This window comes from Trichoderma virens (genome assembly GCF_000170995.1).
Source record: "Trichoderma virens Gv29-8 chromosome Unknown TRIVIscaffold_70, whole genome shotgun sequence".
Taxonomy (NCBI): domain Eukaryota; kingdom Fungi; phylum Ascomycota; class Sordariomycetes; order Hypocreales; family Hypocreaceae; genus Trichoderma; species Trichoderma virens.
In genome coordinates, this window is record NW_014013679.1 from 1 (window position 1) to 25,607 (window position 25,607).

The 25,607-nt window shown below is 47.0% G+C and overlaps 6 protein-coding genes across 6 annotated transcripts; 5 read left to right on the forward strand and 1 right to left on the reverse strand.

Moving 5' to 3' along the window:
* Window positions 1-4,018: 4,018 nt before the first annotated feature.
* Window positions 4,019-6,359, forward strand: TRIVIDRAFT_186586 (uncharacterized protein; the record flags this gene model as incomplete). The annotated part of the gene is made up of 5 exons (XM_014100197.1): window positions 4,019-4,113; window positions 4,595-4,627; window positions 4,693-5,248; window positions 5,318-5,755; window positions 5,813-6,359. The coding sequence occupies 5 exons, from the start codon at window positions 4,100-4,102 to the stop codon at window positions 6,251-6,253; spliced, it is 1,482 nt and encodes a 493-aa protein (XP_013955672.1).
* A 405-nt stretch (window positions 6,360-6,764) lies between these two features.
* Window positions 6,765-8,657, forward strand: TRIVIDRAFT_91154 (uncharacterized protein; the record flags this gene model as incomplete). The annotated part of the gene is made up of 3 exons (XM_014100198.1): window positions 6,765-6,821; window positions 6,957-7,575; window positions 7,628-8,657. 3 exons carry the CDS (start codon window positions 6,780-6,782, stop codon window positions 8,584-8,586), a joined length of 1,620 nt encoding a protein of 539 aa, XP_013955673.1.
* Window positions 8,658-9,113: 456 nt separating this feature from the next.
* Window positions 9,114-10,485, forward strand: TRIVIDRAFT_81507 (uncharacterized protein; the record flags this gene model as incomplete). Its single annotated transcript, XM_014100199.1, has 6 exons — window positions 9,114-9,196; window positions 9,576-9,632; window positions 9,683-9,782; window positions 9,831-10,045; window positions 10,105-10,184; window positions 10,241-10,485. The coding sequence occupies 6 exons, from the start codon at window positions 9,114-9,116 to the stop codon at window positions 10,285-10,287; spliced, it is 582 nt and encodes a 193-aa protein (XP_013955674.1).
* Window positions 10,486-10,907: 422 nt separating this feature from the next.
* On the forward strand, window positions 10,908-13,203 carry TRIVIDRAFT_83692 (uncharacterized protein; the record flags this gene model as incomplete). Its single annotated transcript, XM_014100200.1, has 5 exons — window positions 10,908-10,968; window positions 11,028-11,238; window positions 11,298-11,980; window positions 12,043-13,028; window positions 13,085-13,203. The coding sequence occupies 5 exons, from the start codon at window positions 10,946-10,948 to the stop codon at window positions 13,114-13,116; spliced, it is 1,935 nt and encodes a 644-aa protein (XP_013955675.1).
* TRIVIDRAFT_230826 (uncharacterized protein) lies at window positions 12,387-16,719 on the reverse strand (the record flags this gene model as incomplete). The annotated part of the gene is made up of 5 exons (XM_014100201.1): window positions 12,387-13,028; window positions 13,085-13,262; window positions 13,331-13,401; window positions 13,497-13,589; window positions 13,660-16,719. The coding sequence occupies 4 exons, from the start codon at window positions 16,717-16,719 to the stop codon at window positions 13,223-13,225; spliced, it is 3,264 nt and encodes a 1,087-aa protein (XP_013955676.1).
* Window positions 16,720-18,943: 2,224 nt separating this feature from the next.
* Window positions 18,944-25,087, forward strand: TRIVIDRAFT_78510 (uncharacterized protein; the record flags this gene model as incomplete). Its single annotated transcript, XM_014100202.1, has 4 exons — window positions 18,944-19,415; window positions 19,647-24,473; window positions 24,546-24,713; window positions 24,752-25,087. The coding sequence occupies 4 exons, from the start codon at window positions 18,944-18,946 to the stop codon at window positions 24,946-24,948; spliced, it is 5,664 nt and encodes a 1,887-aa protein (XP_013955677.1).
* Between the last annotated feature and the right edge of the window lie 520 nt (window positions 25,088-25,607).

A 25,607-nucleotide genomic window follows, 5' to 3' on the forward strand; every position in this document is an offset into this window, starting at 1 on the left:
ATATTAATAAATATATATAAGATAATTTTAATTTTAATATAAAAATAAAAAATAATAATTTTATTATTTAAATTATATATAAATATATATATAATTATATTTAATAATTAAAAAAAAATATAAATATAAAAAAATATATTTGAATTTAAAAAATTTTTATTTTTATTTTTATATAATTGAAAATTAAATTAAATTTATATTAATATTTTTAATTTTAATATATTTAATTTTTTCATTATTGATATAAATTTAAATTTAATTAAAAATATAATATATATAATATATATTAAAAATATAAAAAATATAAAAAATATAGAAAGTATAAAAAATATAAAAAATATAGAAAATATAAAAAATATGAAAAATATAAAAAATATAAAAAATATAAAAAATATAAAAAATGTAAAAAATATAAAAAATATAAAAAATATAAGAAATATAAAAAATATAAAAGATATAAAAAATATAAAAAATATAAAAAATATAAAAAATATAAAAGATATAAAAAATATAAAAAATATAGAAGATATAAATAAAATATTATATAAATTAATATTTTTTATTAATAAAATTCTTTAATTAATAATATATTTTTTAGATTTTATATTATAATATTATATATTTTTAACAATATTTTTATATTTATGTATTAGGTGAATTATTTTATTAATAATAATTATAAATATATAATATAAATTAAAAATTTTAGATTATTTAATTTAAATTAATATAATTAAATAAAATATTTATATAAAAACTATAATATAAAATTAAAAAAAAAATATATTAATTATTATAATATTTATAATAAAATTTTATATAAAATAAAACTTTTTTATTAATAATTGTTTTTTTTAAAAATTATATATAAAAATTAGATTTAATATTAAAATAAAAAGTTTAATATTATAATAATTAATTTATAATTTAATTTAATTAATAATAGTTAATTAAATTAAACTTTAAAAATTTGAATTATATTATTAATAAAAATAAAAAAAATATAATTATTTATTAAAGTTTAAAATTAAATTTAAAATATATATATAAAAACTTAAATAATAAAATTTAAATATAAAATAATAAACTTTAAATTATAATTTAATAATTTAATTAATACAAAAAAGCTATTATATTAATTTATAAAATTATAAAAAATAATATTAATTTTATTTAAAAATAAAATTTATATAAATAATTTAATAAAACTAAATAACTTAATTATTTTTATTTATTTCTAAAAATAATAACGATAAGTTAATTATAATTATAAAATAACTAAATAAATAATTAAATTTATAATTAAAAGCTTTTAAAAAAATAATTAAAGTTAAATAAAATTAAATATAAACTAAATTAATTAAAAAAATATTAAAAACTTTAAACTAAATAAAGTAATTAAGAAAATTATTAAAAAAAACTAATAAAATAATTAAATAAAAATAAAATAAACTTTTTTTAATATTAATTTTTTTAAATAGTTTATTTTTTATATTTAAAAGAAACAAAATTATATATATTTAAAAGTTTTAATTTATATTAAAAATACTTTATATTTATATTAAAAATATTATATACTTTTATTATTTTTATTTTATTTTATATTTATTTAAATCTTTTTATAATAAATATAAATTATTATAAATAATATAAATATATATATTAATTATAATTATTTTAATTATTTATATAATATTTTATTTTATTTTTTATATTTTATTTTTAAAATTAATTTTAAATTTTATTTTTATAATTAAAATATAAAATTAAATTTAATATTAAGTTATATAATAATTAGTTTAATATACAGTATATATATTTATATAGAATGTAATATGATTAATTTTATCTTTTCCCTATTTGTATATTAGTGCTAGTCTTCGCTCTGTTCCATTGATTGGTAAGCAAGCCTTTTGAATTGCGCACCTTACTCGCTTATCGTCAGGCACTTCAGTGTGGCATTTGATTGGACAGCCTGAAAAGTGGAACATTGTCACGGCGGAGGCTACCCGTAGAGGCTTGGCAGGCGAATATCACAAAAAAAGAACGGGGCACATTATCAGCACACAATCCTGGATAATACACATACGATACCTTCTTTGGCGCTGTTTGAAATCGTGCACGTATTGCTGGACAATAAGCACATGTTTACTCTGTAGTCCCTATTTTTTTTTCCCTGATGCCCGCTTGCTTAGGCATGCAGCAACTTGTTCCGAACATATTATTTGGCAAGGCGAGTAAGGCAAAATCACGTTCATGTATTGGGCACTAATTTGGTGTTGGTGGGCACTAAGCACAAGAGGATGGGAATTCGCCCGGCTGCTGTTGTTCTTTGTTGAGTGTAGGCTATTCCAACGGGTAGCGGGTTGGTTGATGGAAATCCGGTATTGCTCATCGTGAGAGAGGTGTACATGGTATATGAACTCTTCAAAGGCAATCGGCTAATACCTACCTGTCTATGTATGTAGTACTTGATATATCCTCTCTCAGGGCAGGGTGGCTACAAGTACTTGTACAGCACCATTACATACATGCACTCGCAAATCATGAACATCATAATCCCACATCACCGGGCACTTTTCTCCTCTTTCCCCCCCTTACCAGTCATGCCGGTGGCTTAGGCTGTCGACTGTTTCGGCCCGTAGCCACAATAGGCACTGGACGGAGGATTGCCAATTACCTCATTGTTGAAGGTGGGACGGGAGAACTAAGCTGACTTGAATTTCCAAGCAGTTGAGGATGATTTCCGCTGGAGTGCGAATGTAAGGTTACTTTTCTTTTCTTTTCTTTTCTTTTCTTTTTTTTTGTGGCCGCCTTCATGCACGGTATAATACCCCTATTGTTTGACCGGCGAGTGTTTTGGAGTATCAGATGACATCTATTTGAGATGATAACTGCTTTGCAAGGCGACGTTTCAACAAGCTCGACTAACATGGATGGCTACCGTCCCCGTGGCCCGAATTGGCTGCTGGGATTTGGCTGAGGCTTGCACATCCCCTTAGACTTGAAAGTTCCTACAGGGGCGACAGGAGCCTCTTTGGTTATCCCCATTTTAAAATGGAGATTACCGTGCCTCTGAGAGGAGATGCCGGAAGAGGAGAAAAAGGCTGAGAGGCGGCGCACTGTAAGCATGCAGGCTAGATCATTGGGCGGACGCAAACTTAAGCTAGGCAAACAGCTTGGTAGCTCCTTTTACAAAGCCGGTATGTAATAGCTTAGGCACAACACTTTGTATCCAAAGCCTCCGGGCTCAATGGCGCTCAGCCCGAAGCAGCCGGACGGAGAGGCAATATATGATAGCTGCCGTGAGGTGGGGCAGGCAAATACGATATTGCGCTCATTCTCATATGGATTGTCCCGATCCAGATATAGGTGCCTGTCTCGGAGCTAATAAAGAAGACGGTAGAAGAACCACGGCCTTGCACGAGGTGGCCGGAAATGCGGAATTGCCCACAGCGGCCCGGGCGAGTCCTGGAGGAGGAGAGAGAGAGGGGGGGGGGGGGGGGGGTAGAGAGAACTCACTCTCGGGGGGTTTTGGCCCTCTGCCGGACTTGTAACGGGACTTGCATGGACTGGGCGATACCAGACGAGGCGATACCAGACGAGACGAGACGAGGCAACGGCAGTAATGAAATCACCTAGTACGGAGTATTACATAGTACGAGCAGCAGCATTTATTTCTCATGCCTGGAGCATGTCACTAACCTGGTAGCATTCAAGCCATGAGCATGGAGATAAAACGTGGCTAGCGTTCTGGACTGGTTAGAAGTTTGTATGAGGTAAAAGAACAGCGATGACGATGCGTCGCCCCGGGCCAATCACAATCACACGCCGAGTTCTCAGCCAAAACCCAAACCAAAACCTCCTGCTTCTTGGGCGTTGCTGGGCGCGCATCCCCGTTCCGGCCCCGTGTTTCCCACTAAGATGCATCCCACCATCCCACTATATTTACTTACCTCCGTCCCTCCCTATCTCTCCTTCGTCTTTCGTCTCTCCTCCATTCTCTCCATCCTCCAAACTCGCAATTCTGCTGTCGTAACCGACATCTGGTGCTTTTCCAATCCAAACAATACCCCTTTGCTGCTACACATCCCTCGCAATGTCTGGCCCTGTGTAAGTCTCCGAGTCAATCCAGCTTCTTTTTTCTCCTACTCCAACCCCTCCTCACCTTTGTCATTCATTACCCCACCACCCCGCCCTGAAAGGCCCAGCTCATTACCTCTGGATGACCTCAATTCCCGCACTGAGGCTGCGGGATCGTGGCCGTTTGTAATAATAGAGTCGAGCTCTGCCTCAGCTGCGGCCGAGTGCTGGGGGCAGGGGTGATTGTTGATAGTTGCTGCCGGTAGCTGCCGGCAGCTGCTTGATGCTTGCTTTACTGATGTTTCGCGTCCCGCCTCCCCGCCTCCGTCTCCGTCTCCGTCTCCGTCTCCCGAGCTTCTCCATGGTCATTCCCTTTTCCTACTTTCTCTGCACCCTGCTCATGGTCTTGAGGTAGCGCTCGCCTTGCAAACATCAAGCTTGGCGGCGCCTCGCAACCTGATTCCTCCTCCACTGCCGGTCAAGCTTCAGGAAATGCTGACAATGTTCCAAGCGCGGATCTTGGCCTCATCGGCCTTGCTGTCATGTAAGTTGCAACCCCCCCTCAGGTCTTAATTGGCCGCCGTAATCGCTGACATGGTCGCTCTGCAGGGGACAGAACTTGATTCTCAACATGGCTGACAACGGCTTCACAATCTGCGCTTACAACCGAACCGTTTCCAAGGTCGATGCCTTCCTGGCCAACGAGGCCAAGGGCAAGTCCATTGTCGGTGCCCACAGCGACAAGGAGTTCATCGACAGCCTCAAGTCGCCCCGCCGCATCATGCTCCTCGTCCAGGCTGGTAAGGCCGTTGACGAGTGGATTGACAGACTCCTGCCCTACCTCGACGCTGGCGACATCATCATTGATGGTGGTAACTCTCACTTCCCCGACTCCAACCGCCGCACTAAGGAGCTGAGCGCCAAGAACATCCGATTCGTCGGATCTGGTGTTTCCGGTGGTGAGGAGGGTGCCCGATTCGGCCCCTCTCTGATGCCCGGTGGTAACGAGGAGGCCTGGCCTCACATCAAGGACATCTTCCAGGCCATTGCCGCCAAGAGCGACGGCGAGGCCTGCTGTGAGTGGGTCGGCGACGAAGGTGCTGGTCACTATGTCAAGATGGTCCACAACGGTATCGAGTACGGTGACATGCAGCTCATCTGCGAGGTAGGCCCATCCATACTCAATTCCATTCTGACCCCTCGTACATGCAGCTAACGGACGCTTGTCTCATAGGCTTATGACATCATGAAGCGTGGTCTTGGCCTCTCCAGCAAGGAGATTGGTGACGTCTTTGCCAAGTGGAACAAGGGCGTTCTCGACTCCTTCCTGATTGAGATCACCCGTGACATCCTCTACTTCAACGACGACGATGGCACCGCTCTGGTTGACAAGATTCTGGACAAGGCTGGCCAGAAGGGAACCGGAAAGTGGACTGCCATCAATGCCCTCGACCTCGGTATGCCCGTTACCCTGATTGCCGAGGCTGTCCTGGCCCGATGCCTGTCCGGCATCAAGGACGAGCGTTCCGAGGCTTCCACCAAGCTTCGTTACGTTTCCCGTGGCAGCGGCAAGTTCGAGGGTGACAAGGAGCAGTTCCTTGAGGACCTCGAGCAGGCTCTGTATGCCTCCAAGATCATCTCATACGCCCAGGGCTTCATGCTCATGCAGGAGGTAAGAAGATACAGATATACCCAAATATGGACTCAAGCTAACGCACAATTTGAACAGGCTGCCCGCGAGTTCAACTGGAAGCTTAACAAGCCCTCCATTGCTCTCATGTGGCGAGGTGGCTGCATTATCCGATCCGTCTTCCTCAAGGACATCACCTCTGCTTACCGCAAGGAGCCCGAGCTGAAGAACCTGCTCTTCGACACTTTCTTCAACGAGGCCATCCACAAGGCCCAGCCCGGCTGGAGAGCCGTCGTTGCTCAGGCTGCTGAGCTCGGCATCCCCACCCCCGCCTTCGGCACCGCTCTGTCTTGGTTCGACGGCTACCGCACCAAGGACCTCCCCGCCAACCTGCTACAAGCTCAGCGTGACTACTTTGGCGCTCACACATTCCACATCAAGCCCGAGTTTGCTTCCGACAAGTACCCCCAGGGCAAGGACATCCACGTCAACTGGACTGGCCGTGGTGGCAACGTTTCCGCCTCAACATACCAGGCATAAAATTATTGACAGGCAAAAATTTATTAAAGTTGGGTATGAATAGCACATGATAATGTTACATAAAAAGGGATAATTAGTTTTGCGGTGCGAAATTCAAAAAAGTAGTAAAAAATTAAACCAGTAGAAGCCAAATCTAATTTATGTGATGTGTACACCAAAGACTATATAACATTTCTATAAGCTAAATGCTTCACCAGTAGTATGCATTATACCACTACATATTATAAATGATAAACCACTGTGGGTGGTAATATGGTGTAATAAATAACTAAAACTAATATAACTTAAACCTTTTGCATTTTGATGTAATACATATCATCTAAAATTCATAGATAACAATAATATATGCCTTTATTTAATGTAATTTTGGAATAAAATAAACTAATGTCTATAGTATATTTTTTAAAGTATTTGTTTATTAGCTAAGCCGTAGCGCTTGGCTTATATAGGTATTTATCTACCCAGTGTTTAACCTAGCTCTGTAATGCTCATTCCAATATGCTCTCCATTAATCAATACTTCTCAAATGAGTAATGATACTCTCCCTTCACAACTCCAACGATTACTAGTATGTTTCTCCATATTCTACTCGCTGCAATTGTTTCCAACCTTTGCCTTGGACCCGTTGTTATAGCTATACTCCCCCCACTCAACTATATCGCAACGATTCAGATAGTCCCCAATGCTAATATCTTGTCGCTAGGATTCATTCCACTCCCAGCTGGATGATTCTTTAATTGTTGCTATTGCGAGTGACTATGATCTAAGCACAAAGACTGGCTATGATGAAGCCTGTTCCACTTTGCATAGTCTTGCACAGAATGCGGCTATTGAAGAAGCCAGCAGCTTCGACCCAAGCGGCGTATATCGATTTACAGAATATGAAAACCAAAATCTGATCGATGATTCGGCTCTTAGCTCAAATTCCAACCAGGGGAACGACTTAATTGATGGCGTAAAGTCGAACTATGAAGAAATTGATACTCCATTATCCTTGGGCTCTGCCAATGTCGTGATATCAGACGCAGAGTTGTCCAAATCTGAAATTCTCGAAAGAGACGCTGTACAACTCCAGAGTCTATTCCCTGGAATAGACGGTCTTGATATCAGACATGTCTTGACTAACGCAAATGGTGTCGTTGCCGCTGCCTTGGATAGTCTACTCAATTTACAATACCTCCAGTCTATAAGCCATCAAACTGCCTCATCGGATGGGCTACTCGGGGCCGACGACTCCAGGGTCCAATATGTTGGCAAAGCTGGTGATGCAGGATATGACAAACGATACGAGATCGGCGCGAGCAAGTCAAGTGGATTGAAAAGTGAGTCAGCCATTGCATCCTACATGACTTTTATGGTACTAATGCAACACAGCTCCAGCAGCTATTACCTACATAGCAGAGCGACTAAACATGTCCACAGAGGAAGTCTCCATAATGTATGCTGAAAGCGGGAATTCCAGAAGTGCCACTGTAATTGGAATATTAGATCAGCACCTACTGCAAGAAAACGACGAACTACTGACAAATGAAGAGAAGAAGGCAGTGAGCGATCTCAAACAAAAGTATCGCAATGTTCCGGAAAGCTATTTGCAAGTTATTATTCGGATAGCAGGACCAATGTCCACATACTCTATGGAGCTCGCGTCGTTGACGAACACGTATTTCAGCAAACGATCGATGAATCAGAAAATTGAGTTGCGGTATAGGCTGACGCCGCTACCTCACGAGGACATCGAAGGGATGACGGGAGCGGCTGTTGATACTCTGGCGGAAGGGAAAAGAATTCCCCATAGGTCTACCCCAGTGGGAAAGACCGATGCTGATTTAGCCCGGGCGCTGCAGACATCAAACGCTTTACACAGGCAGAAACAAGACGCGATGGCGTCCGCAGCAAGTCTCTACCGGCGCGGAGCATCAAAGCCACTCTATCGACAGGCAGCAGGTTATTATGCGCAACAGGCTCGCGAGCACGCAAGACGTGCCCAGGACGCTACGTCAACTGTAGCTGACATACATGTCGATCAACAGAGTACTGATACGACGGTGGACTTGCACGGTGTGTCTGTTCTCGATGGAGTTCGCATTGCTCGCCAACGGGCAGTAGATTGGTGGCAAAGACGACGTGAATCACGATATGAATCACGATATGAATCACGATATGAATCACGAGAAGGCCATTTACCGGAGCAAACCCTCACCATTATAACTGGTTTGGGCCACCATAGTGCTGGGGGTGTTTCACCACTTCGGAAGGCTGTGGCTGCAGCACTTACGCGGGATGGATGGAAATTCAGGATTGAAACTGGAAAGTTTGTTCTTACAGGTCGATAGAGATGGATGATTATAATGATAGAAGTAGTAAATATTGTAGATAGATAGATATTTTTGGCAATGTATATATGTGTATAAATGTTTTGGTAGGAGTACTACAGTATATGAATTAGAGTGTTGTATAAGTCGGAAATTTGAGTTTATAGGAGGAACATATTTGGTAGCTACTCAGTTGAATGATATGCCTTTATCTCATACCTTACTAGTTAATTGATGTAGTATTGAAAGTAATTTTCATATATTTTAACTCTGTTCATGAATATAAATGGGTTTGCATACTATATACACTGTTCCAGACATCCCAGTACAGACCAGTACTGGTTATGCGCGGGTGGAGAAATGTATATTACTAAATTTCCTAATTTGGGTTTGGCCTACCTTAAATCTCCGTCAGGTATTTTTACCATTTCAAACTATTCTCAGCATCTCCAAACGCTACTGAGCACACGCCAGGGTCATATACCTTTTGTTATCTACTTGATTCATTACGCCTCAACCCTGATTGCTCTCTTCTTTTGCAAAACAACATGTCTCGCGGCGGCACTACCTTGTACGTCACCGGCTTCAGCCACGGCACCCGCGCCCGCGACCTTGCCTACGAATTCGAACGGTATGTCAACCACGCCACGCTCACGCTCACGCTTTCGCCCTCGCTTTCGTCCTCGTCCTCGCCCTCGCCCGCGCCTCGTCTCCTACCGCAACGAGGAATTCCTTTCGATCGACAGATTTGATACCACGTCGATGTCGATGCCCTCGCAACCCTCTCCCCCCCGCTGACGCCTGAACCTGCCTCTCCCTTTTCCTGCCGCGTCGGCCAATGCGTTTCATCCATCGCCTCGAGGCTGTTCTCTGTTTGAATGGATAGTTAGATTGCACCTCCTTTCGCAGGGCAAAACAGTCAAAGAAAATTGCCCGAGAAACGGCTACCCCGGCGACTGCGCCTTCCATTTCTGCCATGTGATGGCATCGCTAATGATGGTGTTTGATAGATATGGACGCTTGGTTCGCTGCGACATTCCCGCGCCACGATCTACTTCTTCTCGACTGTAGGTGCTTTTGTCTTGTTACCGAATTCAGATGTGCTGATCACTCTCAGGTTCGCATTTGTTGAGTATGAAGACAGACGTGATGCCGATGATGCCTACCATGAAATGCACAACAAACGCATTGGCCGGGATGATCTGTTGAAGATCGAGGTATGTATATACATGTCCAATTTCTGGGCAATATTAACGCGCTCCTAGTGGGCTAGAACGCCTCCCTCAGCCTCGTGGCGCTTCGAATCTGGGCGTGATCGTGATCGTCGTGGACCCCGATCTCCCCGTCGCGGACGGTCACCATCCCCCAGACGCAGTACCCGTGATTATTCCCCAAGGAAAGAAGAACGTCGTGATCGCGACAGAGACTATGATCGTGATAGCCGAAGGGATCGGGACCGGTCTCGAAGCCCGGAACACCGGTAGGTTGTCAAGCTTATAACCAATGTTGATTGAAAATTTGACAATTTTACCTTTGTAGGGACCGTGACCGCGATACAAAAGACGAGCGCGACGATCGTGACCGAAAGGAAAATGGAACTAACGGTGATGAAAGGAAAGGTAATGCGGCATCTTGCACTGAATTTTTGAGTCTAATTACTGATGCCTGTACGCAGCTGAGAGCCCTCTTCCCGCCCATGACGATCTTGATGTTGCTGAGTAGTAGAGGCCACCAACGTCGAAGCGTATCATGGCAGTGGACTGAGAATCCGGAATCTTGGCCTGATCACTCTCTTTTCTACCCACGTCTTCTTTTGTCATCCATCATTCTGTACAATGCTTAGGTTTCCAGGTATTTCCCAATTCAAGCACGTGATACGGAGTCATTGTGAGATGTGGGATACTTGGGAATTGCCGGGCTAAAACTTATGCTAGTTATAATGGTGTTCGAATATGCGCCTGAAATGGTTTGCGATATTTTGGAGTTGTAACTAATAGCTACCTAGTAATAAAAGAGTTTTTTTTTTTTTTTAATTTATATTTATATTTTTTACGCAAGATGAGAGAATATATGTGTGTTAATGGGAATGTACAATTTCGATACCATGATTATTATTCTTGTACAATATGACTTGAAAGAAGATTTTATATAGATATACTATGTAGATAGAGATGCCTAGAATCATGTCCCTGAGCTATTTAGCTCCAGCTGAATAGGCAGCTAACAGTTTAGCGTGGGGTGGGACTGTGGCTGTGTGGGGTCGACGACCTGTCGCTGTCGTAACCCCCTCCTTAGCTACCTAGCTATTGCCTCTCAGCGACGCGCGGTTCCTTCAATTCCGAACATCAGCACTCATCTTCCTGAGAGAAACATCGCCAGAATGAACGTTCTCAAGCTACAGAGGTGTGTGAAGCTCCGTTCGCCGTCGCATGGCCACGTATATCTAACAGACAGATGCGTAGGAAGTTTCCTCAATTTCCGCAGAACGAGATCTTCCAGCTCTCGGATGCCTTCCAGCGGCTAGACGTCGAAGACCGAGGCTACCTCGACGAGGCAACTGCCATCAAAGCAACCCAGCAGAGCGAAAACCAGCCATATGATGTTGTTAGACAAGCTCTGAAAGAAGTCGACCTGGACTCGTCGCGACGAGTGGAGCTGGAGGACTATGTTGGCGTTAGTTATTTCACATATCATGGCACACCTGGCTTTGCACTCTCCCTAACGTTTGGTAGCTTATTGCGAAGCTGCGCGCCGGGTCAGTCGCCCAAAAACGCATGTCTACAGGCCCCAGCCCGGCGCAACCTGGACCTGGGCCCGCTCAAGGCCACGCATCCAAGGGCAGTGTGAGTGGCAAGATCCAAGTCCAAGGATCAAATGCAAACACGACACACACAATCAACGAAGATGAGAGGACTGAATTCACACGCCATATCAATGCGGTATTGGCCGGCGATCCGGATATTGGAAGTCGGCTCCCGTTCCCAACTGACACATTCGAAATGTTCGATGAATGCAAAGACGGCCTTGTCCTTGCCAAGCTCATTAACGACAGCGTTCCTGATACCATCGATGAGCGAGTGTTGAACATGCCTGGACGAAAGACGAAAAATCTCAACGCCTTTCAAATGAGCGAAAACAACAACATCGTTATTGAGTCCTGCAAAGGTATTGGCTGCTCCGTTGTCAACATTGGAGCGGGGGATATCATTGAAGTTCGCGAGCATCTCATTCTGGGCCTCATTTGGCAAATCATTCGACGAGGTCTCTTGGGTAAAATTGACATCAAGCTGCACCCTGAGCTCTATCGACTGCTGGAGGAGGACGAGACTCTGGAACAGTTCTTGAGACTGCCTCCGGAGCAGATCCTGATTCGCTGGTTCAACTACCACCTGAAAGCCGCCAATTGGCCTCGAAGGTTCGTACATGTTTTGGTTTATTTTACTATGATGCATTGACTAACTTGTTCTCCTCAATTAGAGTTACAAACTTCTCTAGCGATGTAAAGGACAGTGAGAACTATACCGTTCTTCTCGCTCAGATTGGATCCGAGTACGGCTGCACGCGCGCTGCTTTGCAAACCAGAGATCTCCACCAGAGAGCCGAGGAAGTTCTGCAAGAAGCAGATAAGCTTGGATGCCGCAAGTTCTTGACTCCATCATCATTGGTTGCTGGTAACCCGAAGCTTAACCTGGCCTTTGTGGCTAATCTCTTCAACACTCACCCCGCCCTTGACCCCATCACGGAAGAGGAGAAGCTGCAAGTTGAAGACTTTGATGCAGAGGGAGAGCGCGAGGCTCGAGTCTTTACTCTGTGGCTTAACAGTTTGGATGTGCAGCCCGCTGTAGTCTCGTTCTTTGATGACCTAAGAGACGGATCGGCCCTTCTGCAGGCATACGACAAAGTCATCAAAGGGTCTGTTAACTGGCGCCATGTTAACAAGGCTCCCGCCCATGGAGGCGAAATGCTTAGATTCAAGGCTGTTGAGAATACCAACTATGCTATTGAGCTGGGCAAGCAAAATGGCTTTTCCCTCGTGGGCATCCAAGGAGCAGATATCACTGACGGTCAAAGAACATTGACACTTGGACTCGTGTGGCAACTCATGCGAAAAGACATCACCTTGACGCTGTCCTCACTGGCACAGAATCTCGGCAAGAGAGAGATTACCGATGCCGAAATGGTTAGATGGGCCAACGACATGTCCAAGAAGGGCGGTCGCAGTTCATCTATCCGGTCTTTCAAGGACCCGGCCATTGGCTCTGGTGTCTTCCTTTTGGACGTGTTGAATGGCATGAAGAGCAGCTATGTCGACTATGACCTTGTGACTCCCGGCCAAACAGAAGAGGACGCATATATGAATGCAAAGTTGAGTATCAGTATTGCCCGCAAGCTTGGTGCGACCATATGGCTTGTCCCAGAGGATATTTGCCAAGTTCGCAGTCGCTTGGTGACTACGTTTATTGGTAAGTCGATGTCATGGCCTGTTATGGTTTTTACATATCGCTAACATCTGGTCTAGGATCTCTGATGGCAACTCATGGTAAACAGTAAATTATTTTACAGGTCTTGATGCAACTGCTCAATACAAGGCAATGTTAATTACCACTAAATATTAATTAAGATGTACAAGAGTATAGTAAATTTCCAGCCCTTTTTTTTAAGAAGACATCTTCACGTCCGTGATTGAATTAAGAAGTCTGAATTGTACAAGGGCTATAGTCAGCATTGGTTCCACGGGGTGCAATAGAAGCTAGCAGCTGCTTACTGTAAGTTACGGTCTCTCATCTCTCGATCGAGAGTATCGACTTGCTTCGCCGTCAATCTAACCTTGCTGAGCTACTTCAAACGGTTAGCCAAATCAAAGCACATCAACCCGAGCGTGAAAAAGAGGGATTACGGGAAAGGCTGCGATTTTCAAGGGACTCTCGCACCAAAGCTAATGCTGTTGAAGAGTGATCTTCGTCGCCGTCGGCTGCGTCATCTAGACCGGCGGTGTTGTTGGACTTGAACAGAGCGGCTTGGGCCTGTCGTGATGTCAGTGTGAGAAAGGGTTCCCAATTGAGTGAGTGAGAGGGTCGCATAACATTAACGTACCTCGGCCTCAGCTAGCTGTGCGTTCTTGATTTTCAGTTGAGCCTGCAGTTGCTCAACCTGCACCTCTGACTCCTTTGCCTTCTTGTCGGCCTCCTCCACCAGTGAGGTCATGCTATCATTCAAGTCGTGATAATCTTGCCGAGCTGTTTTTTCCTTCACCTCCATGTCCTCCTTGGCCGTCTTCAGCTCTGCCTGGCAGGCTCGCAACTCTTCCTTGGCTGCCGTGAGCTCGTTCTTCAGGCTGTTGAGAGCTGCTGAATCGTTGGGCCTCTTGACTGCATCCAGCTCAGCCAGCGCCATCATACGCTCCATCTTTTCTTGAGCAAGTTGCTGGCCGACGTCATCAGCCTCGGCTTGGACGGCAACGAGCTGCTCCTGTAACTTTTGCAGAGTCTCCTGGAGGCTTCCGTTGGTGGTAGTCTGGGCTGACAACTGCTCCTCCAAGCTGGCGCTCTTGGCCTTGGAGTCATCCAGGGCGCTCTCCATCTGCTTATACACAGCTTGCAGCTCGTCCAGCTGTTGCTTCAGCTGAAGTTCTTCTTCTTTTCTTGAAAACGAGGCCTCCGTGTGCGCAGCGGCGAGCTTCTCAATCTCGGCTGCGTGTGTGCCATGCAACTCCCGCTTGGTGGCCTCCAATTCCTCGATATTGCTAGCCTTTGTCTTCTCCAGCAGCGCTTTGGCCTCTTCAAGCTCCTTCCGCAGCAAAGCCAAATCTGACTCGTGCTGGCTGGTGGCCGCTGTCATATTGGATTGGTGGGCAGCAACTAACTCTTGCTTGTCCTCTTCGTGTTGTCTCTTGAGCTCATCCACCAGCTTTTCGTGAGAAATTTGAAGCGACTTGGAGAATTCGGCGGATGAAGCCTCTCCATCTGCCAATGCAAGGCGCAACTGCTCATCGCATCGAGCCTTGATGGCCTCGAGCTCCTTGACATGAGCATCCTTGGCTTCTGCGGCACTGTTTTTGGCAGCCGTCAACTCTTCTGCATGAAGGTTTCTTAACTTGGCCAACTCCTCCTCATATTCAGATTGCTTGGTCTCGACAATGCTGACGGCTACCAGTCGGCGCTCCTCAGCCTCTGCCAGGGCCTTTGCGTGCTGCTCTGAATCTTGGGCTACAGTGGCCTGTAACTCATTGTGTAGCTTCTCCAATTCCTCAAACCTCCGCTTGAAGAAGGCATCGCCACGAAGACTTTCAATCTCGTTTTCATAGTCTTGAGAAATTTGCTTCAAGCGCTCGTCGTGCATCGCCTTCAAGCTGGTAACCTCTTCGTCCTTGCTGGTTAACGAAGCTTTCAACTCACCAACTGTGCTTTGCAGCTCAGCTTCGGATCGGCGGGCAGATTCGAGCTCGGCATCCCGGGCGGCCAATTCACTTTGAATCTTAAGCTTATCACTGTCCGCATTGGCCTCGGCATCCTTGATTGCAGTCTCTGATGTTGCGAGCCTGGTCTTGAATTCCAGGATGTCGCTTTCGAGATCAACAATCTTGCCGTTGAGTGCATCACGCTCCGACTTGACTGACTCAATGGTCGCTTCCAACTCAGCTTTCGAAGCAGTCAATTCGTCGACTTGCTGCTGGAGATTCTGAACGGTCGCCTCAAACGTAGATCGCAAATCCGCCACCGCCGTATCTGACTCTGCCTTATCGGAGACGGAAGCCTGCAGCTTCTCGACCTGAGCAGCATAGTCACGAACGGCTTGCTCATATTCGCTCTCCTTTGCCTTCAGCTTCTCCTCGCTTTCAAGCTTCACACTCTCAAGCTCTTTCTGAAGCGCGTCACGAGCTTCTTCTGCCTGGCTCTCCGCGGCCTTCAGTTTCTCCTCGCTTTCAAGCTTCGCACTCTCAAGCTCCTTCTGAAGCGCGTCGCGGGCTTCTTCTGCCTGGCTCTCCGCAGCCTTCAGCTTTTCCTCGCTTTCATGCTTCAAGCTTTCCAGCTCTTTCTGTAGTGTATCAAGGGCTTCTCCTCCCTGGTTCTCCGCTGCCTTGATCTTCTCTTGGTTTTCAAGCCTCAAGCTTTCCAGCTCTTTCTGCAGTGCTTCGAGAGCTTCTCCTCCCTGGCTCTCCGTTGCTTTAATCCTCTCCTGGTTTTCAAGCTTCAGACTCTCAAGCTCCTTCTGCAGAGCATCGAGGGCTTCTCCTCCCTGGTCTTTAACGCGGACAGCCTCGCTGAGCTCTGCATCCACAGAACGAAGCTTGTCGGCTTTCTCCACCAGCTGAGCTTCCAGATCACGTATGATGGCATCGTAATCAGTTTTCGGGCCATCTGGCGTATCTTTCTGCTCCTCGTTGGAACCACCGTCCTCTGCTTGCTGGCCACTGGTTTCGAGTTGCTGACGAAGTTCAGCCACAGTGCTTTCGAAGGAATTCAGCTCTGTTTTGAGAGACTCGATTTCCTTGTCTTTGTCCGCTAGCTTGGACGTTAGTTCGTCAAGCTTGGGGCTGTCGATATGCGCGTCGCGAACCGAGGTTCGTGTGGATGGACGTGAGGCCCCAGTCACTACGCCCGGTGCAGATGGTCTCTTTCGCGCATCGGCCGCGGCAGTCGATGAAACAGTGCCTCGAGACAACGGTGCCCTGGTCGAGGATATCGACTCGGAGCTCCCGCTCGGCTTGGTCGTCCGTTGACCAACAGTTGGCTTGGGGCTTGCAGCACCAACACCCACGGTAGATCGACGAGCGGTCGTGGTAGTGGTAGCCGCACCGGCCTTTTTCTCAGCGCCGGCTCCTGATACTACAGCGCTCTCTCTTCGCGATACAGATTTGACAGCATCGTCGCCCGCACCAACGCTGGCACCGCTTCGATGTCCCAGCGTGGATGTGGAAGCAGTAGATCGATGTACCGAGGGGGACGCACGAGTGTGCGTCTTGTTCAAGGCGGGAGACCGAGGGCCGAGAGAAGTCCGGGCTACAGTCGAAGTAGCGGTTGCACTGGCATAACGGGGCGTGGCTCTTCCCGCTGAGGCGTGGGTAGGGCTAGTTGTCTTCTCGCCAACATGCGACTCAGTCGCCTCAGCTTTGGGGGGAGCGGCGGCACTTGCGTCGCTTGCAACCTCGCTCATGTTGGAGTGAATTATGTTATGTAATGCTGGGCAACGCGTTAACTCACAGTCCGGTCAAAGACACTGCGGGCACACAGACACACAGACCTACCTTGGGAACGAGGGTCTTTCGTCTTTTCGAAAGCTGCGGTGAAAGTCTATAGGGTCATAACAAGCGTAATCGTGGTCGCGTAGAGGGAATGAAACGAGCCTGGCCTGGCCTCGAGAGGTATGGCGATGGACGGGCTCAACAGTTTAGGGACTCCAGGTCGCGAGAAGAAAAGATTTGATGCGGCAAAGGAGTCTTTATCAATGCATATAAAAGCGAGCTTGGGGGAGCAGTAAAAGGGGCACCTGAGCTAGCCCCACCGTCTCCCCGCTGCCCCCTCCAGGGTAAAGCTGCACAGCACAGGATATTCACACCGATAGATGTGAAGGGGACGGGGCTAAGGCAAGATTGTGAGCTCATGTGAGTTGAGTGCTACTGACTAAGCCGCCAAAGGGTAAGTGCGAGTATATATGTGTGTGTACGAGTATGCAGCTGTACATATGTTGTATGTACGGTATTATTGATGAGGTTTAGTGGGTTTGTCCCAAAGGTAGAGTGAGTGGTGGCTTTTTGGCGGGCTGTCAACCATGTGGGATGTGATCTTATCTACTATGTTGGAGTTTGGGAAAACTACATATCCGTCCTATGTAGAGATAAGTACCTAAGTACCTTACGATACCCAGGTAATGGCTCTACTAGGTAGGTAATATTTACTCATAATAGCTGGGCATACCCGGTAAAGGCAGTGAAGCATCATCATTGTCCCAGTCCAGTCCACATGTGATTGAAGCCCGCAAGCGAGTTTGTTTTAAGCTTTTTAGTATCGATTAGCACCAGCATAGAGCCACAGCCTTCCGTCCAGCAGTGACGCTCAACCGCCGCCTTACTAACAGTGAATATCTCTCATAATGACTAATGTGGCCCCACTTATCGGCCGGCTCCCCAACTCGGAAGCGGATACAGTAGCAAACTTGCCTAGTAGTAATTCCTAGTAGTGCTGGCGGCTCGATTCCATCACTCTCCAGTGAACTCGCCTCGTACTCGGACCTTGCAATGCTCTGAGTGAGCAGCCAGTCTTGACCACCTTCTGATTGATTCTGCGGCTCCTCTGGGCAGCTCCCACGCAGTCACTGTCCGTCTCCGATGAGGAGCAACTCGGTGCATCGCCAACAAGCGGCGCGCGTCTGCTCTGCTGGGCTTCAAGTCGACACCTAAAATCGATCGCTGTACTACTATTATACTCTATACCTCTTTGTTTGCCTTGTCCTTTGTCTTTGTTTGTCTGTCTTATCGCCTCACTATCTACCTACTACCTACCTACCTACTACTATACCTATCTCGTGCTCCTACCCTGCTTCTGCTCTGCCCTGCTCTCTCTCTGCCTACTAAGCTCGTGCTTGCCCTCCTGATGGCGTAGTTTGGGCATGGCAGAACAAACAACGGCAACCGACCACGAAGTGCGACTTCCCGCGGCCTCACCCACGTCCACGTCCACGCCCTCGCCCTCGCTCTCGCCCTCGCCCTCGGCCAATCCCACCGCTGCCTCGACCGCTGTGTCTGCTGCCGCGAGGCCTGTAGCGACCACTGCCCAAAGGTATGAAGCTCAGCTACAGTTGAGGCCAGCGCCCAATCCGCTCCCTTGACTGCGCGTTGGTTGCCCTTCTAGCACTCATTTGCCTTGATCTGCTTTGGTTTGGACTCGCATCATATCATCATACCTGATACCTGACCTACCATATCGTCAACCACCAAGCTTTGGCCCTCTGAAACTCTGCCTCCTACCTCCGCACGCCAAGTACTGCCATCGGTAGTGCCATGGTGGATGAGGCACTTCCTCTGCATGCCGGAGCCTGCTTTTCCTCCCGTCACGTCACCTCATCACCTCATCTCACCTCGCCATAGCATAGTCCAGCCAGTGTCCAGCCAGTGCCTCATCCATTCACTCTGACCCAAGACAAGACATTACAAGGGCAACACAGGATAGCCGCTGGATCTGGCACCGTCTCCCCTCCACACCCACGACGAGCGCCGCTTCCACCTCTGTCCCGGCGCAAGACCGTCTCGGAGCTGCGAGATCGCTGTTGGAGCAGCATCCTCCTCAACTCTTTTCAACTCTCCCCCCCCGCATCCTCCCCTCACCCCCGTCTTTTGTCTGCACCTTGGGCACGAGCAAGCAGTCTTGTCGGCAAGTTTCTCATGTCTCCCAGAATAACCAGATTTTCCGCCCGCCAAGCAGCGAGCCAGGCGGCTCGAGCTCCTGCTGCACCACCAGCCTCTACCGCACCCTTGCCAGAGTCCTCGTCTCCAACTGCTCCCCCACCATCGCTGTCCCGGAAGCGAAAAGTTTCGAGCGCTGAGAAGAATCTTGCGACCGGACCCCAACCTAGCTCTTCGGTTCGACGGTCCAAGAGACAAAAGATCCCCGAAGCTGCTGTTCCACCACCCGAAACTGTAGATAACCCGTCACACTCAACCTTGCCGCGGAAGGGGAGGGCTGCCGCGGATATGGATGGCGCTGAGTTAGTCAGAAGCTCATTTCTCGTGGACGTGGCGCTAATCTCTGAGAGCAGGGTGCCTGCTGTAGCCGCCGCCATGGAGACGTCTCCCAGTTCCAATACTGGTAGCCGGAGATCAACTCGAAGCAAGCGAACTTCTTCCCAATCCCAAGGTCTGCCTCTATAATCCCTCTCGTACCTGGCCTTCTTTACTAACTGATTCCTGGAAGCCACCGTTACTTCAATGCCTGCTAGCCGAGATTCACAGCACTTCACAGGGAATGCTTCTGATCAGGACGCCATCATGACTGGCATGGGCGATGACAAGGACCAGCCCTCTTCGTCGTCGCCTCAGAGGGAAGATGCACAGCCCTCCAAGACTGGCAAACGTGACGTTCATGGAGAAGACGACGACTTGAGTAGAGACGGCGGCACGACCTCCATCGAACATGCTTCGTACCACGACGATAATGAAGACGACGATGAGGACGACGATGAGGACGAGCACGAAAATGACAATGACAACGAAAACGAGGACGAAGACGACGATGAAGACGACGAAGACGAAGACGAGAACGACGACGATCCCTTCGGCGCTTACGGCGGCCCAGGAGACCATGACTCTGGCCTTTCTAGCACTCTGCGAGCGTTAACCGGCATGATGACCGGCTTATCTAGTCGACTTCGAGAACTCCTTGCAAGTCTACGTAGTGATGATTCATCAGTCCAGGTGATTGCCTTGCAGGAGCTGTCCGAGATTTTCTTAGTCTCCAATGAGGATAATCTGTCGGGCCACTTTTCGCCCGACGCCTTCGTCAAGGAGCTCGTTCTCCTCATGTCAAAGGAGGAGAGCCCAGAGATCATGCTCTTGGCATGTCGCTGCCTTGCGAATCTTATGGAAGCCCTGCCGGCAAGCATTGCGAATGTCGTGTATGGAAATGCCGTCCCAGTTCTCTGCCAGAAGCTGCTTGAAATTTCATTTATAGACCTCGCCGAACAAGCTCTGAGTACCCTTGAGAAGATCTCAACCGAGTATCCTTCCAGCATCGTCCGAGAAGGGGGACTCACGGCGTGCCTATCCTATCTTGACTTCTTTGCAACCAGCACGCAGCGGACAGCTGTGACTACCGCGGCCAATTGCTGTCGGAACATTCCTGACGACTCGTTTCCCGTGGTTAAAGATGTCATGCCAACCCTCCTGAATGTTCTTAACAGTAACGACCAGCGAGTTGTGGAGCAAGCTTCCTTGTGTGTTTCAGGCATCGTCGAAAGCTTCAAGTACCACCCATCGAAGCTCGAAGAATTGATTAGTGTTGGCCTACTACGCGCAATATTACGTCTTCTCGTCCCGGGAACTACCAATCTTATTGGACCTAATATCCATACTCAGTTCCTCCGCGTGCTAGCCTTCACCGCGAGGGCTAGTCCTAGGCTTTCCTCTGAGCTTTTCAAGTTAAACGTGGTTGAGACGCTCTATCAGATTTTGACGGGCGTCTCTCCTCCGACGGGGACTGAGGATGTAGCATCCAAACTGGACAGCGTGATTGTCATGCAGGCACTTATTCATCGACCTCGCGAGCAGATTGTCGAAGCTCTCAATGTCATATGCGAGCTTCTTCCGGGCTTGCCTCGCAATGCAGGAGTTGCCGTGGGTGATTTCATGGAGTTGCATGATGCGATTGAGCCGATTACGCCGTCATCCATGAACGGCAGATGCAATCCAAATCACAACGACCGCCGCCTTGAGCTTTTGGAGGACTGCAAGGACCAAGTTCGCCGCTTTGTGCTCATCATATTCCCAACATTAACAGATGCCTTCTCCAGCACAATCAACCTGAGTGTGCGCCAGAAAGTCTTGACTGCTCAGATAAAGATGCTCTCCAATTTGGACGAGCGTCTGCTCGCAGAGGCGCTGGCGCCAGTACCTTATGCCTCCTTTTTGGCTTCTATTCTGTCACAGGAAGATCATCCTTCGTTGGTTATTTTGGGCCTCCAAGCGACCGAGTTACTCCTTACTCGCCTTGATAGCGTTTATCGATATCAGCTTTATCGCGAGGGCGTGATATTTGAGATTCAAAAGCTGGCCATGGATGATGGCCAGCCTAACACAAAGGAAGATCCTCCCAAATTGAAGAATACCACTCGAAGACTGAGCTTGCCTGATGCTGGTGATAGCAGCACGCCGTCATCGGAACATGAGTCTGACGACAATGACAACGACAATGAAGACGAAGAGGCTGAGGATGAACACGACACTGCTGCTCATGAGCACCACTCTTCTGGCGGCGAGGAAGAAGACGTCGATAACGAGCTCAATGCTAGTGACGCATCGCCGGCTAGTTCTCGCGGCTCGTCAATGTCCTTGGATGCCGCATCCCTTCCGTACGTCTCCAACATCCAACTGATGAAATCTCGCATCGTCATCATCGCCAAAAAATTCTTAGAAACCCACGAGAAAGACGGCCGCAGTCATGACATGCGAACGCAGGCCACACAAATACTCGAAACTTTATCTCGTCTGGCGGAGGAGCTCGAGGCCTTTTATTTGACACGCACATCAAAACTACTATCTCCGGAAACTGGACGAATGCTTTTCTCCAAGCTTTCGTCTTACTTTGATACCGACATCCTGGAAAGCATTACCAGCGCAGAGCTTCTGGCTTCCGGCATGGTAAGAGTACTTCTCGCAGTTTTCAGTAATCCTGACGAAGCACTGGCACATTCTGCTCAAGCAAGCTTCTTGGAAGTATTCATGAGCCCTGCAGCGAAGTCTAGACCTAGAACTGGTGCTGTTGAATCACAAGCCACACCATTTAGTGTGCTGATTCATAAATTACAAGATCTGCTCAGTAGGTCAGAGCATTTTGAAGTTATTACAGTTCATCAAAATAGCTTTGAGGGGAATCGCAGCAGCCCGGCCTCAATGCTGGGCAAGCAGCTCAAACTCAGGCTTGTCGCAGACGATGAATTATCGATTCCACGACCCTACCGAAATATCATGGTTTCCATTCACGCCATCGCCACATTCAAGTCTCTTGACGACTACCTTCGCCCACGAATTAGCTTAGCAGAGCGGCCAAGGATATCCCGAAGGGATGGACTTTCTAGGGCTCTTGCGGCCATAGCCAGCTCTGGCTTATCCCAGAATCTTGCAGCAGGCGCTGGTCTAACTGAACAATCTCCCGATCTGCATGGTACTACGCAACAGCCACCCTTGCCGCCGACATCTTCTGCATCTTCGGGCTCTAGATTTTCTGGAAATGTCAATATCAAATCAGCTGAGATGACCAATCAACCACCACTTGCCGGACCCTCTAGTGACAAAGGATCCTTACGGCGGTCTTCCAGACTCTTCAGATCACCAGCAGATGTATCAAACCCCCCGACTCGTCCTCCCGATGAAGACAAGGCGCCGCAGCCCACCCTGGAGTGTGCAGACGAAAAACAGCTCACTGATGATGACGACGATGACGACGCTGGTGATAGCACTGCCCTGGACGCCATCGTCGGCGAGCTCGACGAAGACATTGGGGGAAAAGGAGAGGCGGATACATCCGCCGTCAACCTAGAAGTCGCTGCTGAGAACACCATTGTGACTCGAAAAGAGGACAATACCAGAGTCGCGACACCACCTGGAGCAAATCTTCACGACTACGATCGAGTACTGTATAGAAGCGCTCCTCATGCAGCACCCCACCCTTCATCACGACAGGCCTCTTACTCTTCTATACTCCAAACTATTCCTCAAGATTGGCACATTGAGTTCACTCTAGATGGCAAGGTTATTCCGAACGAGACAACTATTTATCGCGCTGTTCATACGTCGACGTCTTCTGCGAATGACCATGGCAATAAGAACATCTGGTCCTTGACACATCCCATCAAATTTCGGAGGGTCTCCGGGCAGCCCCCTGCAGAGCCTAGGACGAGTACCTTCAACCCGGAAGCTGACGGAGAAATGGATAGGGGAATGGCGGCTTCGTTAGCGAAGCATCCGATAACTGCCTCCATTTTGCAGCTCCTCAACATCCTTCACGACCTCAATGCGAACATAGAAGATGTCTTGGTTGAGAATAGGAATAGCCTTGTTGGCCTACGCGTTGAGCCGTTGTCACAGTTTGTGAATACAAAGCTTACAGCCAAGCTCAATCGTCAACTGGAGGAGCCACTCATCGTTGCAAGCAGCTGCTTGCCAAGCTGGTCCGAAGACTTGGCACGCCTTTACCCCTTTTTATTTCCCTTTGAGACACGACATCTCTTTCTCCAGTCGACATCATTTGGGTATGCCCGATCAATGGCTCGTTGGCAGAATGCGCATTCGACAGATGATAACCGGCGAGATCGCTCCAACGAAAGGCCGTTCTTGGGTCGCCTCCAGCGGCAAAAGGTGCGCATTTCACGACTTAAGATTCTTGAATCCGCGTTGAAAGTGATGGAATTGTACGGCGCATCCCAAAGCATACTGGAGGTGGAGTATTTTGAAGAAGTTGGCACTGGCTTAGGCCCAACGCTTGAATTTTACTCTACAGTGTCGAAGGAGTTCTCCAAGAAGAAGCTCAAGCTTTGGCGCGAAGTCGACTCTGCTGGGTCAGACGAATTTGTGACAGGTCAGACAGGGCTATTCCCTCGCCCACTCAGCCCCGAGGAGACGACAACACCGAATGGGGAGCGCATTCTTCACATGTTTAAGGCTCTCGGCAAATTTGTGGCTCGATCAATGATTGACTCACGCATCATTGATATCCACTTGAATCCAATCTTTTTTAGAATTGGAGATGCCTCTTTGACTGGTGTTAAGCCATCTCTAGGAGCAGTCAAGATTGTTGATCCTGTTCTTGCGCGCTCGCTCATCACAATCAAGAAGTTCGTGCTGGCCAAGAAAGAAATTGACGAAGACCCAGCCCGCACGCCGGCACAGAAAGTGGCTGACACGGAGGGAATCATGATCGACAATATGCGGTTAGAGGACCTTTGTCTTGATTTTACCCTGCCTGGCTATCCGGATATTGAGCTCCAAGAGCATGGCTCTCTAAAGCGAGTCACCATTGAGAATGTTGATCTATACTTGGAAAGGGTGATTGATATGACCTTGGGGTCTGGCGTCAAACGCCAGATTGATGCCTTCCGCACTGGCTTCTCGCAAGTTTTCCCTTATACGGCACTGAGAGCCTTTACGCCAGACGAATTAGTTTCATTGTTTGGCCGAGTAGAAGAGGACTGGAGCCTCGAGAGTGAGTACCCCCCCCCCCAACTCATGTTGGAATATTGCCGAGGTCAATATTTGGCTGACTTGATTGATCTAGCTCTCATGGATTCAATAAAGGCCGACCATGGTTATAACATGGACAGCCGAAGTGTGAAGAACTTACTGCAGACTATGAGCGAATTAGATCTCAAACAACGACGAGATTTTCTACAGTTTACCACGGGCAGCCCAAAGCTTCCCATTGGCGGCAAGTATTCCCACGACAGTTGAACGTAGTGAACATGTGCTGACCGTATATGACAGGGTTTAAAAGTTTAACTCCGATGTTTACTGTTGTTTGTAAACCTAGCGAGCCTCCATACACCTCGGATGCTTACCTTCCGAGCGTCATGACGTGCGTGAATTATCTGAAGCTTCCAGATTACACTACCATGGATATTCTTAAAAAGCAGTTGTACACTGCAATCAGGGAAGGGCAGGGAGCTTTCCATTTGTCGTGAGCAGCTGACAGTCTGGCCATGGGACTTGATGCGCCATGATGGAGTGGAAGCATGGGTGGCTTAATTAACTAGACGGCTTGGTTGGACGGATCAGTCTATTAATACCGAATAGTATATTGCGAATGATGAAGGATGTGTTAAATAAATCTGCGGACATGGGCAATGAGCTTTGTGCAAAGTGATACACCCACCTTGAGGGATGCGCATGCAATGCTCGCGAAGATGGTTGCAAAACGCAGAGAAGACATTTCCAGCACATAGGAATGGGGATTGGGCCAGAGCGCTGACCAAAAACCCCTGATTCCATATTCTGGTGTCGATTATCAGCTTCTAATATAAGTGCATGTGTCTGTATTTACTAGCACATACGACCATAGGTAGAGGAGAATTCGGGGTCCCGTCTGCTCCCCCATAGACAAGCCTTTAACCGGCAGATTAGTAGTTGAGTGGGTGACCATCAGCGAACACCGGCTGTTGTATGTTTTTTCTTTTTTCTTTCTTTTTGTTTATAGTGATCATTAATTTTGTATGTTTTCATCTGGCCAGAGACGCAGGCGTGTTGATATGCGTGGAATCATATTGCCAAACCCGCGTTGAAAAAAATAAAATTGTAGACATGAGCATTAGTTGAGTACATTATCATTATCCAATCCATTCCT